This window comes from Globicephala melas, chromosome 12 (genome assembly GCF_963455315.2).
Source record: "Globicephala melas chromosome 12, mGloMel1.2, whole genome shotgun sequence".
Classification (NCBI taxonomy): Eukaryota; Metazoa; Chordata; class Mammalia; order Artiodactyla; family Delphinidae; genus Globicephala; species Globicephala melas.
In genome coordinates, this window is record NC_083325.1 from 51,304,926 (window position 1) to 51,319,522 (window position 14,597).

The window sequence follows — 14,597 nt, forward strand, 5'->3', positions numbered from 1 at the left end:
CACGCTTTCACTACTGAGGGCCTGGGTTCAGTCCCTGGTCAGGGAACTAAGATCCCAGAAGACTCATGGCACCGCAAAAAAAAAAAAAACAGAATAGGTTTCAAGTCAGTGGACATTTATCAACCAACAAAAAAGTCAACAATTCTTTTCACTACTGACATATTTATTAATCATTTAAACAGTAGCAGTAAGTATCAGTAGCCTGAGAGCAGTTATACTTTCTCTGGATCTGTTTGAACTTACATTTAAATTATTACCGTTGAGTAGTTATTTAAAGTTTCACATTTAGCTTAATTTTCACATGGTCCTTTACGAATGGTTCCCAGCTAAGGGTGATTTTGCTCCACAGGGGATGTTTGGCATTGTCTGGAGACATTTTTGGTTGTCACAGCTGGAGAAGAGACTGCTACTGATACATGGTGGTTAGAGTCCAGGGATGCTACTAAACATCCTACAGAGGATAGCCCTCACAACAAAGAATTATCTGTTCCAAAATATCAGTAGTGCTGAGGTTGAAAAACCATGTCCTATTTACTGGATATTACTGAGTCATAAACTGTTCTAGATTTTACATTGCAGTATGCAACAGAAAATTTGTTGGACTGATAATTGTTTTTGATAATTAATGAGAAATTCATATAGTACTAAATTAATTTAGACTGTAGTGTTTATGTTAGTAGTCAGTATTTGTTTTTTTGTTTTTTTTGATGTTTTAGTATAAAGGTGCGCATGTAAAGCCAGGATTTGCTGAACATTTCTACAGTAACCCTGCAAGATACAAAGGAAGAGAAAATATGTTGGTATGTTTGATTTGTCTTTTTCTAATATTTAAAATGATGATCTTACAGTTCTATACTGACTTTTTTCTTTTTTTTTTTTTAGTATTACGATACAATTGAAGATGCTCTTGGTGGAGTACAAGAAGCTCATTTTGATGGACTTATCTTCGTTCATTCTGGAATATATACTGATGAATGGATATATATTGAATCTCCAATCACTATGATTGGTGCAGGTACGTGTAAATGCATTGTCATTAGAATTTTAATATTTTATTTACATGATGGGTTTTTAAAATGCTAGTTACTTAAAATCCAGATGAACCATGATAATATCTTAATTGTAGAAAAAAATAGGAAATATCATGTATATTTTATATGATGGAAATGAAAACTTTAGAGTTCAGAAATTATAAATGTACCTATTTCTTTTTGGGGAGATGTGTATATTTCTTGATGTCCAGCTGCTTTAGTTGATCATTAGAGAAAAATATTGGTTAATTTTATCTTTTATTTGAAAATACAGAGGATAATGTTTTTATTGCTGTATTTTTAATGAAACAAATGTACTTTTAAAATACTTTCTGTACTGTTTCAAAGCTGTTTTTATGGTCAGGTTTCTAAGAATAAATGTAGTAGTTGTTGAGCACTGATCAGTTATTTGAAGATTTATGGTATATCTGATTTTTTTAAGGATACTGTAGTACGAGACCATTTTAAGATAACTAGTTAATTGTTACTAGTTAATGAAATTTGCATTTACTGCTCTTTCTTCCCTCCCCCATTTCCACCTCAAAGAAAAGTAGGAGAAAGTATAGAAAAATTTTGCCTACTGATTTCCATTACTTTCCAAATCGAGGCCAGTATTGGAAATAAGTTTAAATAAAGAAGTTTCTCTCTTTCTCTCCCTGCTCATCATCCCTTTCTTTCTTCTCCCTGAGCCTCGTTTTCTGGTGCTGCTGGTTGTGATTTGGTTTCCACAAGAAACCCACTTTTTAATATGCCATTGCATTTGATATTAAATACTATTTGTAGTTGAATCTTAATAGAAGTATTACTATACATGGATTTGTGTATAATGGTACTCAGATAATGTCCATGTTAAGTATGACTGCCTTATGAAGGCCAATGAAACATAGTTATCTATCTGATAAAATGAATATTAGTCCTATCTACTCAATATTAATGTTCTTTAAAAGTTCCCTCTCCAAAAAATGTACCCAATTTAAAAGCCGTAAAAAGGGCAGTACTGAATTATTAGTTTTATGGCAGAGTATCTTTACTGATTAAAAAAGTAATTTTTAAATGTCCATTCTATCTGTCTGATAAAGGTAATATACTTTAAAATATTTTCTTCGTAGCACCTGGAAAAGTAGCAGACAAAGTTATAATTGAAAACACTAGAGATTCAACCTTCGTTTTTATGGAAGGTTCCGAGGATGCTTATGTTGGATATATGACAATAAGGGTAAGGCATTTTTAAATTTTTAAGTATATATGTGGAAATCATTAAGGCAGTGGTTGTTTATTTCAAACAAAATTTCTACTTTTCAGTTTAACCCTGATGACAAATCTGCTCAACACCACAATGCACACCACTGCTTAGAGATTACAGTAAATTGTAGCCCTATTATTGATCACTGTATCATCCGAAGTACATGTACAGGTTAGTGTTCCCGTTACGTCTTATTATAAAATGAGTCACTGTGTTGCCCAGTAGGTTTTTAAATAAATTATTTGTCTTACAGTTGGCTCTGCAGTATGTGTTAGTGGTCAAGGAGCATGTCCCACTATCAAGCACTGTAACATCAGTGACTGTGAAAATGTTGGACTTTATATAACAGACCATGCACAGGTATTTTTTAATTTTGTGGGGTTTTTTCTTTTTTCTTTTTTTAGCTCTACTGATGTTTATTTCTGGTTAATTGTTGTAGGGAATATACGAAGATAATGAAATCTCCAATAATGCTTTAGCTGGGATTTGGGTTAAAAATCATGGAAACCCAATTATTAGACGGAATCATATTCATCATGGACGTGACGTTGGTGTGTTCACATTTGATCATGGCATGGTAAGAACATTTATTCTTAATAGAAAAATTGACGTCATATCAGTTAAAATTTCAAATAGGTGTCAGCATTTTATCATCACCAAAATGCTGAATTGAAAAGTGTAGGCTTAAAAGATTTCAGCATTATGTTCTAAAGTCAGTATGCAGTATGAATTCTATAAATTCTTGAATCTAACATTATATATATGTACGGAAGATGGAGTCCTTAGGGAATTGATGTGATCTTTGAGGGGAGTAAGGTCTAATCCAGTAGTTCTCAAATGTAACTGTGCATAAAAATCACCCAGATACAATAAATCAGAATTTTTAAGGACGGGGCCCAGGATATGCGTTTTTTAATAAGCACCATAAGTGAGTTTAATGCAGGTTGTAGACTACACTTGGAGAGACAATAGTTTCATCATTAGTTTGACTTCATTTCATTCCTCTTAAATTTTTTTTAACTGGTAGAACTTTAATAAGAAATACAGTATGATAATACATCAGTTCTAAAATTCTTATGCAGTTAGGCATCTTTATATGGATGATATTATGTTTTAGTTACTACTATGTCATTTTACACAATTTTATAGAGACATGACTTTTTGAGCTCTCTTAGGCCAAAAGTAATGTTCTTGGGTGCCTATTCAGGTATTCTTTTCATTTAATTATAATTTTTATTTTTTTGCCGCTCTGCACAGCTTGTGGGATCTCAGTTACCCCACTAAGGACTGAACCCGGGCCCTCGGCAGTGAGAGCACAGTGTGCTAACCACTGGACCGCCAGGGAATTCCCTGATGTCTAATTTTTGTTGAAGTAATTTTCAAGTCCTAGTATAGCATTGGCAACTTTTTTTATTACGAAGTCAGAGCTAGGAGAGGAGGTTTGACGTGGTGACAAACAAGGGTATGGTGAAGTTTTATTGCTATTATATGATATTAATCACGCAACTTTGGAACGTTGAATTGACATCTACAAATTGTCAGCGAAGGAAATTTTGTATTTCCATTTTTTGTGTCTAAAACCCTAATGCAGAGCTCTTTTTTTTAAAACTGAACTAGACCATGAGGAGTACCCTTTTATCAAGTTCTGATTAGTTGTAAATAATTTCAGACCGTCCAGCTTATTATATTCCTGGGGTAACCGTAACCTGAGAAAAACAGTTCACTTAAAACTCAGGCTATAGTTTGGGCCTGTAGATAAGAAAACACAGTGGAGATGACCACTTGCCCTTCTCCAGTTAGAATTTAAAAATTGACATTTTTTTTGCAAATTGTAGCTCTTTTTTCCAAGGAATGGGGAAGAGGGGAGTTTGGGAATTGGGGAGTCTGGGCAAAGGTATGGAGGTTATCAAAACATAGGAGTCTTGAGAATTTGCCTCCCCGCCCCTTTGAGTGCCGCCCACATTGGCAGTAATTCTTTTTAAAAATTTTTTTTTTAATTTATTTATTTTTTGGTCACGTTGTGCGGCATGCAGGATCTTAGTTCCCCAACCAGGAATTGAACCTGTGCCCCCTGCGTTGGGAGCACAGAGTCTTAACCACTGGACCACCAGAGAAGTTCTGGCAATAATTCTTAAGTGGGGGCTTCCCTGGTGGCACAATGGTTAAGAATCCGCCTGCTAATGAAGGGGACACGGGTTCGAGCCCTGGTTGGGAAGATCCCACATGCTGCAAAGCAACTAAGCCTGTGCGCCACAACTACTGAGCCTGCACTCTAGAGCCTGTGTGCCACAATTACTGAAGCGCATGTGCCTAGAGCCCGTGCTCTGAAACAAGAGAAGCCACTGCAATGAGAAGCCCGCGCACCGCAAAGAAGAGTAGCCCCTGCTCACCACAACTAGAGAAAGCCCGCGCACAGCAATGAAGACCCAATGCAGCCAAAAATAAAATAAATAAATTTATTAAAAAATAATAATTAAGTGGAATTCTAAATGGAGCTCGTATTTTTGTAATGGAACTATACTATGCTAATATTTCTTTGCCTGTGTTGCCTTCAGACTTTGTCCCAGAGTTACCTACAATTCAAGTATCATATTTATGCATGCCTCTGGTCTCATTCACAAATGATTTGAGGTACCAAAATAACTTTAACCTGAGTAAATTTCCACATTTTTAAAAGACCTAATGCTGATGGTCAGTTACTAAAATTCATTATAATAATTTACTCTTCACCCCCCCAATACAGTTTACTTTTTATAGATTTAGGTTTATAAATTTTATAACTTTTTTAAAAAGCAAATCTTAGCCAGTCCTGTAGATAGATAGATAGATAGATATTAAGGATTGATGAAGAGATTTGTAAGGTATTATAGATTTATAAAGGAAGGATGGAAAAAAAGTATATCTTGGGCCTCTCTCATCTGTTTTAGTATTGTGATACAATCCTTTAAAATCCTTTGGTAGAATGTTCTTTCATTCCAAGTATTCTTTGTGTCAGCTGCCCATGATTGGTAGGATGACATCACTAAGGGTAACCTTTTAAAGTTTGACTTTGTTTTCTATAGAATTTCAGAGGACATCAGAATAAACATTTAAACTAGTTTCTGTACTGTTCTCTATCTTTATATATATTTATATTTATTGTTCTCTGAAATTGTCTTTCCTTTTCCTTGTCTATGACCTACTTAGAATTTAAACTCCTGTATTGGCAAGAATGAATCATGAAAGAATTTTTACTTTTTTATTTTAAAGAAATTAATGTTTTTGTTAAAATATTACATGCCCAGTATAAAAGACAAACCTAGAATTTTAAAGGGTATGACTAGACTTTGTCATTGTTAACTGCATGTTTAAACTTTGAATACAGTATGAACTCCCCCTTTGAAAACTGATGAAAATACTTTATATTTCAACCCATTTCTACTCCATCATTTTTATTCTTATTTTTCTTTTGTAAAGCTTTATAACATTTACATTCCTACAGTTATTGGTCTATATTTATATTTATTTACCTTCAGTCCTTTTATCACAGTTTTTCCATTCCTGAATTTTAAAATTTTGGCTCATTCTTGGTATGGCCATTTTGTCATCTAGCTGTTTTGATTTTATTTTTAAAAGAAAGCCTTATGGGTATTGTAGCTTGAATTCTTGCCCCTTGAGAATGCCTACCGTTTACCTTTTAACTTGGCTGAGTATACAGTTTTTTATTATACTTTCTTGCCCTCAGAATTGTGTAGTCATTTTTATATTTCTAGAATTGAGTGTGACAGAAGTCTGAGATCATTCTGGGTTTTTTTTTTTCTTTCTGGTGGGATTTGCTTTTCTACTTCAGTATCCATATGTTGTTGTTAATGTTGTGTTGTTTTAATTTTTACTGTTTTTCTGTCCATATGTTCCTTTCTTTAGAAACTTGGCTATTTTCTCTATTACTTACATTGCTCTGTATTGCTTTGTTCTTTTCCTTTAAATTTTGTGTGATTTCCTCAAATCTGTGTCTCTTACTATGTCTACATAGTTTTGTGTCTTTTCTGTTTTGTTTCCAATGTGGTTTTCATCTCTGATTTCTTTAATGTATTTTTGTTTTATGGAATCCTTCTAGCATATATAAAATTAGAGACAATAGTGTAATGAATTCCCATGTATATCCGTCCTCCACGTTCAAAAACTTTCAGCTCATGGTCAGTTTTGTTTCATCTGTACCTCCTCATACATTGCTTATTTTCTTCTTTACTCTGAATTATCTTGAAGCAAATCCCAGACATCATCATTTCATCTGTAAATATTTCAGCATATATGTCTTTCTTTAAAAGATGGGATTCCTTCTTTTTCTTTTACATAACAATGCCAGTCTCACTGCTAAAAGTAATTTTTCTATCAGTGTTTACAGTTCCCCAATTCTTTGTTTTTTGTTGTTTAATGTTCAATCTATTACAGAGTGTTATTTTCATAAAGTAAAATTAAAATATCATAGCAGTGCCAAATTGCTATAAAATTTTTGAGACATTTATTCTAAGTTTATGAGTTTAACTCATGATAGATTGACAGTTGACAGACTGTAGAAATATGGTTTTCCTCTCCTTTCATTTCACTTCGGATAGTCCCCCTTAGATAGGAAATACAAGTTTTAGGTGATAGAAATTGCACATTAGTGTGTTTCTTCTTCAGATTTACTTCGTGTGCCTAAATTATTTTTATGAAAATATTACTATGAGAGTATTTCCTTCCTCTCCTGTGTTCTGTTCGGAACACTAGATCTCACTACTTTAGTAAAAGATCATTGGCTAGGCTTGCTTATTAGAACAGTTACTTGCGGGCTTCCCTGGTGGCGCAGTCGTTAAGAATCTGCCTGCCAAGGAGGGAGGGAGACGTAAGAGGGAAGAGATATGGGGACATATGTATATGTATAACTGATTCACTTTGTTATAAAGCAGAAACTAACACACCATTGTAAAGCAATTATACTCCAATAAAGATGTTAAAAAAAAAAAGGAATCTGCCTGCCAATGCAAGGGACACGGGTTCGAGTCCTGGTCTAGGAAGATCCCACATGCCGCAGAGCAACTAAGCCCGTGTGCCACAACTACTGAGCCTGCGCTCTAGAGCCCACGAGCCACAACTACTGAAGCGCGTGCGCCTAGAGCTTGTGCACCGCAACGAAGAGTAGCCCCTGCTCTCCACAGCTAGAGAAAAGCCCATGCGTAGCAACGAAGATCCAATGCAGCCAAAAATAAATAAATAAAATAAATTTATTTAAAAAAGAAAAAAGAACAGTTACTTGGGGAAACACCCTGCTTAAAGGTGTACGGTAACATTTGCTCTCAGCACCTTATTCTTCCTTATCCAGATATCACAGTATTTGGCAAGTGTTTGATTGATTATAGTTTGGAGTTGTAGACATTTATTTCAATGAAGGTAGCATATTTTTTTCTCTTTACTTTTCATTCTTTTTTTTGTTTTATTTGGAGAGTTTTAAGAGAAACTCTTGAATGCCTTTCACCCTATTTATATTTAATAAATATTTTTAATATTTATTTAATAAAGATTATTTCTCTTCAAAAAATTTTAATGAAAAAATACTTAATCTCACCTTTTATTTTTATATCAGTGTTAAGTTTGTAACTTGAGAGAATGATAATTTTCAAGGACTTATTGTAATGTATATGGCAGAGATTTAGAAATGCTTGGGCTGAAAAGTTAACAACCTCTTATTTTAAAATATAGAAGAAGCTCTTAGCAATCTGGTATCTTCTGGTAGGGAAATAAATCATTTTATAATATGGGGTAGTCCGGTAGAATGTCTGTGCCTTTGGAGTTCTATATTTGTGTTGGACCTTTTGTGGTTTGCATCTTAAGAGGCAAAGTAGAGTTCTGTTTTCTGCTTAACAGTCCTGTATTATTAGACCATTTTGCACTAAAGGCATTTCTTAACAAAACAGGTGCACTTCATTAAATGTGCTTTAAAGCAAAATTACATTAACTGAATCCTTTAATCCATAATAGATAGGTTTTCTTCTGATATTATAAAACTATAAGTCAATCAGTTGTTCCCTTTCTGAATGTAATAAAATCACCATTGTAGCAATGTAAGAGGCTTCTGGATTTAAGAGCATGAAGGAAAAAATTTTTTGTCTTTTCAAAAAAATTTGGCTACTTTCTTTTCTTGAAAATTACCTTAAAACAAAAACTACAGATTAAAACTCCCATCTCTGATGGAACTAGGGGATATTTTTAACCTCTAATCTAAATTACAGTATGGTAAAATGACCATGTGACTATGACCATAGCAACCAGTTCAGATTAGAGCAGATTTTATAATGGGGGCCTCTGGACAAGGGAAAATGAAGAGAGGGGGACTGCTGTTTGCCTTAGTAAACTTGTGGATCTATTTGACTCTCCTAGGTGTGCAAAATTGAAACCTAAAGAAAACAGAGAGGGCATTCCCTGGTGGTCCAGTGGTAAGGACTCTGCGCTTTCACTGCTGAGGGCGAGGGTTCAGTCCCTGGTCAGGGAACTAAGATCCTGCAAGCCGTGCAGTGTGGCCAAAAAAGAAAAAAAAGAAAGAAAACAGAGAAAGAGCATCCATGCACTTGAAAATTTTTTAGTAGGTATACTGTAGCAAAGTATACTTGCAGTACTATATGTTGAACTAGTATAGCCAGGACATGACACTACCTGTTACTGCAGTCTTCATGGAAGCTCAGTAAATAGCATACCTTTTCCTGCCGCATTCTGAACAAATTAAGAAATCAAAGGGACTTCCCTGTGGCGCAGTGGTTAAGAATCGGCCTGCCAATGCAGGGGACACGGGTTCGAGCCCTGGGCCAGGAAGATCCCACACGCCGTGGAGCAACTAAGCCTGTGTGCCACAACTACTGAGCCTGTGCTCTAGAGCCCACGAGCCACAACTACTGAGCCTGTGTACCGCAACTGCTGAAGCCCATGAGCCTAGAGCCTGTGCTCTGCAACAAGAGAAGCCATGACAGTGAGAAGCCTGCGCACCGCAATGAAGAGTAGCCCCTGCTCGCCACAACTAGAGAAAGCCCGCGTGTAGCAGTGAAGATCGAACACAGCCAAAAATAAATAAATAAAATAAATTAATTTAAAAAGAAAATCCCAACTGGATTTCTTAAAAAAAAATCAAAGCCATGAAGTAGCATGAAGAGGCTGAAATATCAACTTCATTACTCTTAGAGGTTAAATCGGAAGATACAACATAGAATGAGAACCAAATAAGCCTGTTTAACTGAATCCCAAAATGAAATAGGCTTATTTCACAGGTGGTATTCATGGGGTAGTAACAGAAGGCATGTTCCCTAAGGGCAGCTCATTTCCATGAGGAAAAGGGTGAAGCTGAATTGAGCATACTCAGTTTATTCTTTCCCAAGTTTACCATTCAGACATGTCATGCAACTCCTGGCAGAGAGAGACAAGTTGCACTCTCTTCTCAATGATGAAAATACCAGAAATGTTGAATTGTTCCAGTCTGACGTTAAGCTCTTTCAACCTAGCCTCTTTTAGAATTTGTTTTTCTTTCTTTGATGCTCAGTTTTGCCGTAGTAGTCTATATACATACACGTGGTGTCCATCCATTTTTATGTGGTATAAAATCAAAGAAGAAAAAACTTTTTTTATATTTTAAGAAGCCATTTTTGATGCAATCCCCCAATTTTTTTTAAAAGAATAAGATTATAACCTATATGTTAACAGGTAAGTTATAAGTGATTTGTACTTTATTTGTGGAAAATGAAACCTGAAAACTACTTCTAAATGTTATTCTCAGAGGACCATTTTCTTAAAGAGTTAATTATGTAGTGTATTGGAATACTCAGAATTACATCCTGTTTTAATACTGAATTTGGCAAAAAGCCCTACTTTGAGTGCTTACAATGTGTAAAGTTTTATATAGATGCTCCAGAAGTTAGTGTAGTCCTTTCTCTTCAGGAGCTTATGATCAGGTAAAAATGGATATGGCAAATACAGTATAAGGCAGTACCTGGAAGTAGCATAAGAAAATACTTACTGCTAAAGGGAATTTAAAGAGAGAACACATTCACTTTTTGAAGGGAGATAGACGAGGAGGATGAAATGGCTTTTAGAAGTGCCGTCTTATAACTATCTCATTTTTTCCTCTAACCTTCAGTCTGATTGAGTCTTAGAATTTAGGATATCAGTATTACAGTAACGTTTATCCTCACTAGAAAATAAGTAAATTTATCTGTTATAGAAAATTTAAGAAGTTTAGAGAAGTATAAAGGATACCATAAGCATCCATAATACCACTACTCATTTAATCACGCTCATATTCTTGTTTCATCCTTCAAGTTGTTTTTCTTCAAATACAATTGACATCATACTGAATGTAGTCTATCTTGAAGTATATACTGTTCTTTTCATTTAACATGATAGTATGTGTAACATGAACATAAGCCTTCACAACATTTTATTGAGCTAGTTCCCTATTGGGCTAAGATGAACATTATTTTGTGTGTCTTTTTCTGTAGTCTCTGATTATGTCCTTGGGTCAACTTTTTAGAAGTTGATTTCTTGGGGCATTTTTAAGGCTATGAGAGTTTATTTTCTTTAGTACTTAAATAAACTTTTTGTTGAAGGATATATATTCTTACTGGTAATGGTATTTACGTCCATTTATCGAATAAATCTTCCCCTATTTTTCTTTCCTGGGTTTGAATATACTCACATTAATTAGAGAATTTATAGTTCTCTGTTTTACTAACACATTTAAAATATGTATCATTTGAAATTTAGTATATATCTATCTGTTTCATTCTTAACTCTTGAACATTTCTGATAATTTTGAGGTATACATTAAAAAGACTTTTTAATGTCATTTCTTTTTGGAAAGTAGCTTTACCTACAGGTTTAATTTCTCTATTTTCCAGGGTTACTTTGAAAGTTGCAACATACACAGAAACAGGATAGCAGGCTTTGAAGTAAAAGCTTATGCTAACCCCACAGTGGTTCGATGTGAAATTCATCATGGGCAGACTGGAGGAATATATGTTCATGAAAAAGGAAGAGGACAGTTCATTGAAAATAAAATCTATGCAAACAACTTTGCAGGTGTATGGATTACCTCAAATAGTGACCCAACAATAAGGTATTTATATATAATTATGGATGGAAATTATGTTTTCACTTTATGTTTCATGCTATAAGAAAAGTTAAGGTACTTAGCTTTAACTCTGTTTTTCCTAGACACCTGACTACTATAAAATAGATTTTCCTAGTAAAAGTCTGTGCATCTGAATGAGCATAACTATTGCATTTATTTTGAGGTGTTCTGTTTGTTTTTTATTCATGATGTAAGCCATGTAAGATACTGCTTATGAAAAATTGAAAATGCTGTGATTTTTATTTTAAATTCATCAGACTGCATTATAGATGAGTAAATAGGGCTGTGATCTTCCCTTGAAATCTGAATGACCTTTTTTTTTTCCCCCTGAGAGTCAGCAGATAGAATAACCCAGGAAATTAATTATCTCAAAGATACTTAGACCAAGAATAACAGAGAGTCAAAACTTCAAGCTGTCACCTTTCTTTAATAGTTCCTACCACTTCCTCTGGCCACAGTAAGGAAACAAACAGATCCAGTCTTGAAGGCATTGGCTAAGACTGTAGAACAGAGCTATTATAATTTAATCAAAGACCATGAATTATTTTTGTCACATTTTTTTCCACTAGCTTTATAAAAGTTGATTATGTGATTGCCATCTTAATTACTATTCAGCAAATGTTTATAGATGAGCTAAGAAAAGTTCTTTTAAATGGATTAGCTTTTTTTTTTAATCTTAATAGATTTTGGGTTTTTTGTTGTTGTTTTTGTTTTGTTTTTTTGACCGCGCAGCTTGTGGGATCCTAGTTCCCTGACCAGGGATCGGATCCAGACCCCCTGCAGTGGAAGCGTGGAGTCCTAACCACTGGACCACCAGGGAACTCCCTGGATTAGCTCTTTTGAGTTGATTTTTTTTTTTTTTTTTTTTTTTTGCCAATGTTGGGGGAAGATGTGGAATCTTTTTTTAAATTTATTTTTATTTTTGGCTGTATTGGGTCTTCGTTTCTGTGCGAGGGCTTTCTCTAGTTGCAGCAAGCCGGGGCCACTCTTCATCGCGGTGCGCGGGCCTCTCACTATCGCGGCCTCTCTTGTTGCGGAGCACAGGCTCCAGACGTGCAGGCTCAGTAGTTGTGGCTCACAGGCCTAGTTGCTCCGCGGCATGTGGGATCTTCCCAGACCAGGGCTCAAACCTGTGTCCCCTGCATTGGCAGGCAGATTCTCAACCACTGCACCATCAGGGAAGCCCGAGGTGAATTTTTAAGAATGCTATTTCGTCTCAAATACTAGGTGGCTTTTCCAAAGATTTAAGTCTTAGAAAGAACTGGAAGGGAAATCACCTACTCCCTCATTTCATAGATTAAGAAACTGAGGCCCATAGAAGTTAAATAATTTTCTAAGGTCACATAAACATCAGTGGCCTTACAATTATTGTATAAAACAAGCAAGTTTTCTGAATAGATGCTTTTTTGTGTTTTGGGTTTTTTCCCACATAATTATAGGGGCAATTCTATATTTAATGGAAATCAAGGTGGAGTTTACATCTTTGGTGATGGACGAGGCCTTATTGAAGGAAATGACATTTATGGTAAGCATGTCGTTTTCTATAAAATTTTAGAGCTTGGCCTGTGTTCCTGACATTAGCAAAAGGACCGCTTGGAAACGTTCTGAGTAGGAGAACTGATCTGGTTTCTTTAAATTCTCAATAAAGATTATTCTGTGACATTTATTCACTTAACAAACATTTACTGAGTAACTTCTAAGTACTAAGCAGTATTCTACATAACAGGGATAAAAATAAAACTTAAGACCCTAGTCTCACAGAGTATCTATAATTCTCTTACATTCACTCCATTGTTTAACAGTTAATAAATTATTTCTGTGACAGTTTAATACACTTCGGTACTAATTAGAAAGGGAAAACCCTTATTCCTCATTAAAACTTCTGAGGTATTAATTCAGGAAACAATTATTAGGTATCTATGTGCTAGACACTGAAATGTTCCTGGGCTTCCTCTTTTGCTAACACTTACTGGATAATACTTACATAAAGCTTACTCAGTGCCAGGCACTTTTTTGAGCACCTTTCCTGAATTAAGTCATGTAATATTTACATCAACCCTGTGAAGTAGACACTATTAAATATCCCCACTTACTGATCAGGAAAACAAAGGCACCAAGAGGTTAAGCAGCTTATTCAAAGTTACTTAACAGCCTGGCTCTAGAGTCTTTGGTCTTAACCACTATACCTATACTGCCTACAGTCCTTCTGCATCTTCTTTACACTCCTAGTTCCTTTAGTTTTGTCTTGGAATGCTCATGGATCATAAGTATCTTTCTGAATATGACATATTTCACAGAACTGTGCTCTTACTGTGTTCCATTAGGCTCCATATGTTGATATTGTAACTTTTATTTTTAAATAGGCAATGCATTAGCAGGAATTCAGATTAGGACAAACAGTTGTCCAATTGTTCGACATAACAAAATTCATGATGGCCAGCATGGTGGAATTTATGTGGTAAGTTAATGAATACAGTTCTAGAATCTCATTCATCAAAATCAGGGTAGAAAAGGGGGTGAGGGCAGAATTATGTCTACCTTTAGGTAGGCCATATTCAACTTTTTCTGTCTGCCAGTGTGTGAATGACTTAAAAGCTTCTAATTATAATTGGCAATATGGGCTGAACTCGTAACAACAACTGCTTGGCAGTCTGAGTTATATTTGTTACACTGGGATTTTGCCAATGTGACTACCATAAGAGTCTCTGAAATTTTCCAGAAGTATTAAGTAAAATCATAATATCACTGAGTATTAATAATACTAGACTTGAATGTTTTTATCTTCTGAAAAAGCCAAACATTTGAATTTATATTGAAACATAATGTAAGCATCTTGCAAAGTTTAAAAACCTATGTATTAGTCCTATGTCTCCTGTCATCATGGTATCTGAAACTGTCACTCAAGTAAGAAAACGTAAAGGAGTTTCAGAAAGGTCCTTGTGTAATGCCAGGTGTGACTAATTTTTATTCACAGTTCTAGAAATATTCATGTCTTAAATCTTCTAAAAAAATTTTTAGTAACTTGAACCTTGTTTTGGAGTGATTTCGCCAGTGATAAGTTAAAATAACTATTAACTTCCTAGTGAGGGATCTTCAGTTTGTTATATATCTTAGAATAAAATAAGTTCTTTTGTTAAACAAAATTGAATGCTACTACTCTAAGATTTAAAAGTGCAAAACCACATAAAGAACA

At 34.8% G+C, this 14,597-nt stretch overlaps 1 protein-coding gene across 1 annotated transcript in view; it reads left to right on the forward strand.

The window, feature by feature from the left end:
• The window catches only part of FBXO11 (F-box protein 11), a 100,164-nt gene that overhangs the window by 77,626 nt on the left and 7,941 nt on the right, over positions 1-14,597 (forward strand). Inside the window, exons 6-14 of the mRNA XM_030857730.2 lie at positions 717-800; positions 883-1,015; positions 2,141-2,247; positions 2,334-2,445; positions 2,528-2,634; positions 2,714-2,851; positions 11,172-11,389; positions 12,844-12,929; positions 13,768-13,862. Coding sequence (XP_030713590.1) covers positions 717-800; positions 883-1,015; positions 2,141-2,247; positions 2,334-2,445; positions 2,528-2,634; positions 2,714-2,851; positions 11,172-11,389; positions 12,844-12,929; positions 13,768-13,862 — 1,080 coding nt within the window. The remainder of the gene's footprint in view (positions 1-716; positions 801-882; positions 1,016-2,140; positions 2,248-2,333; positions 2,446-2,527; positions 2,635-2,713; positions 2,852-11,171; positions 11,390-12,843; positions 12,930-13,767; positions 13,863-14,597) is intronic.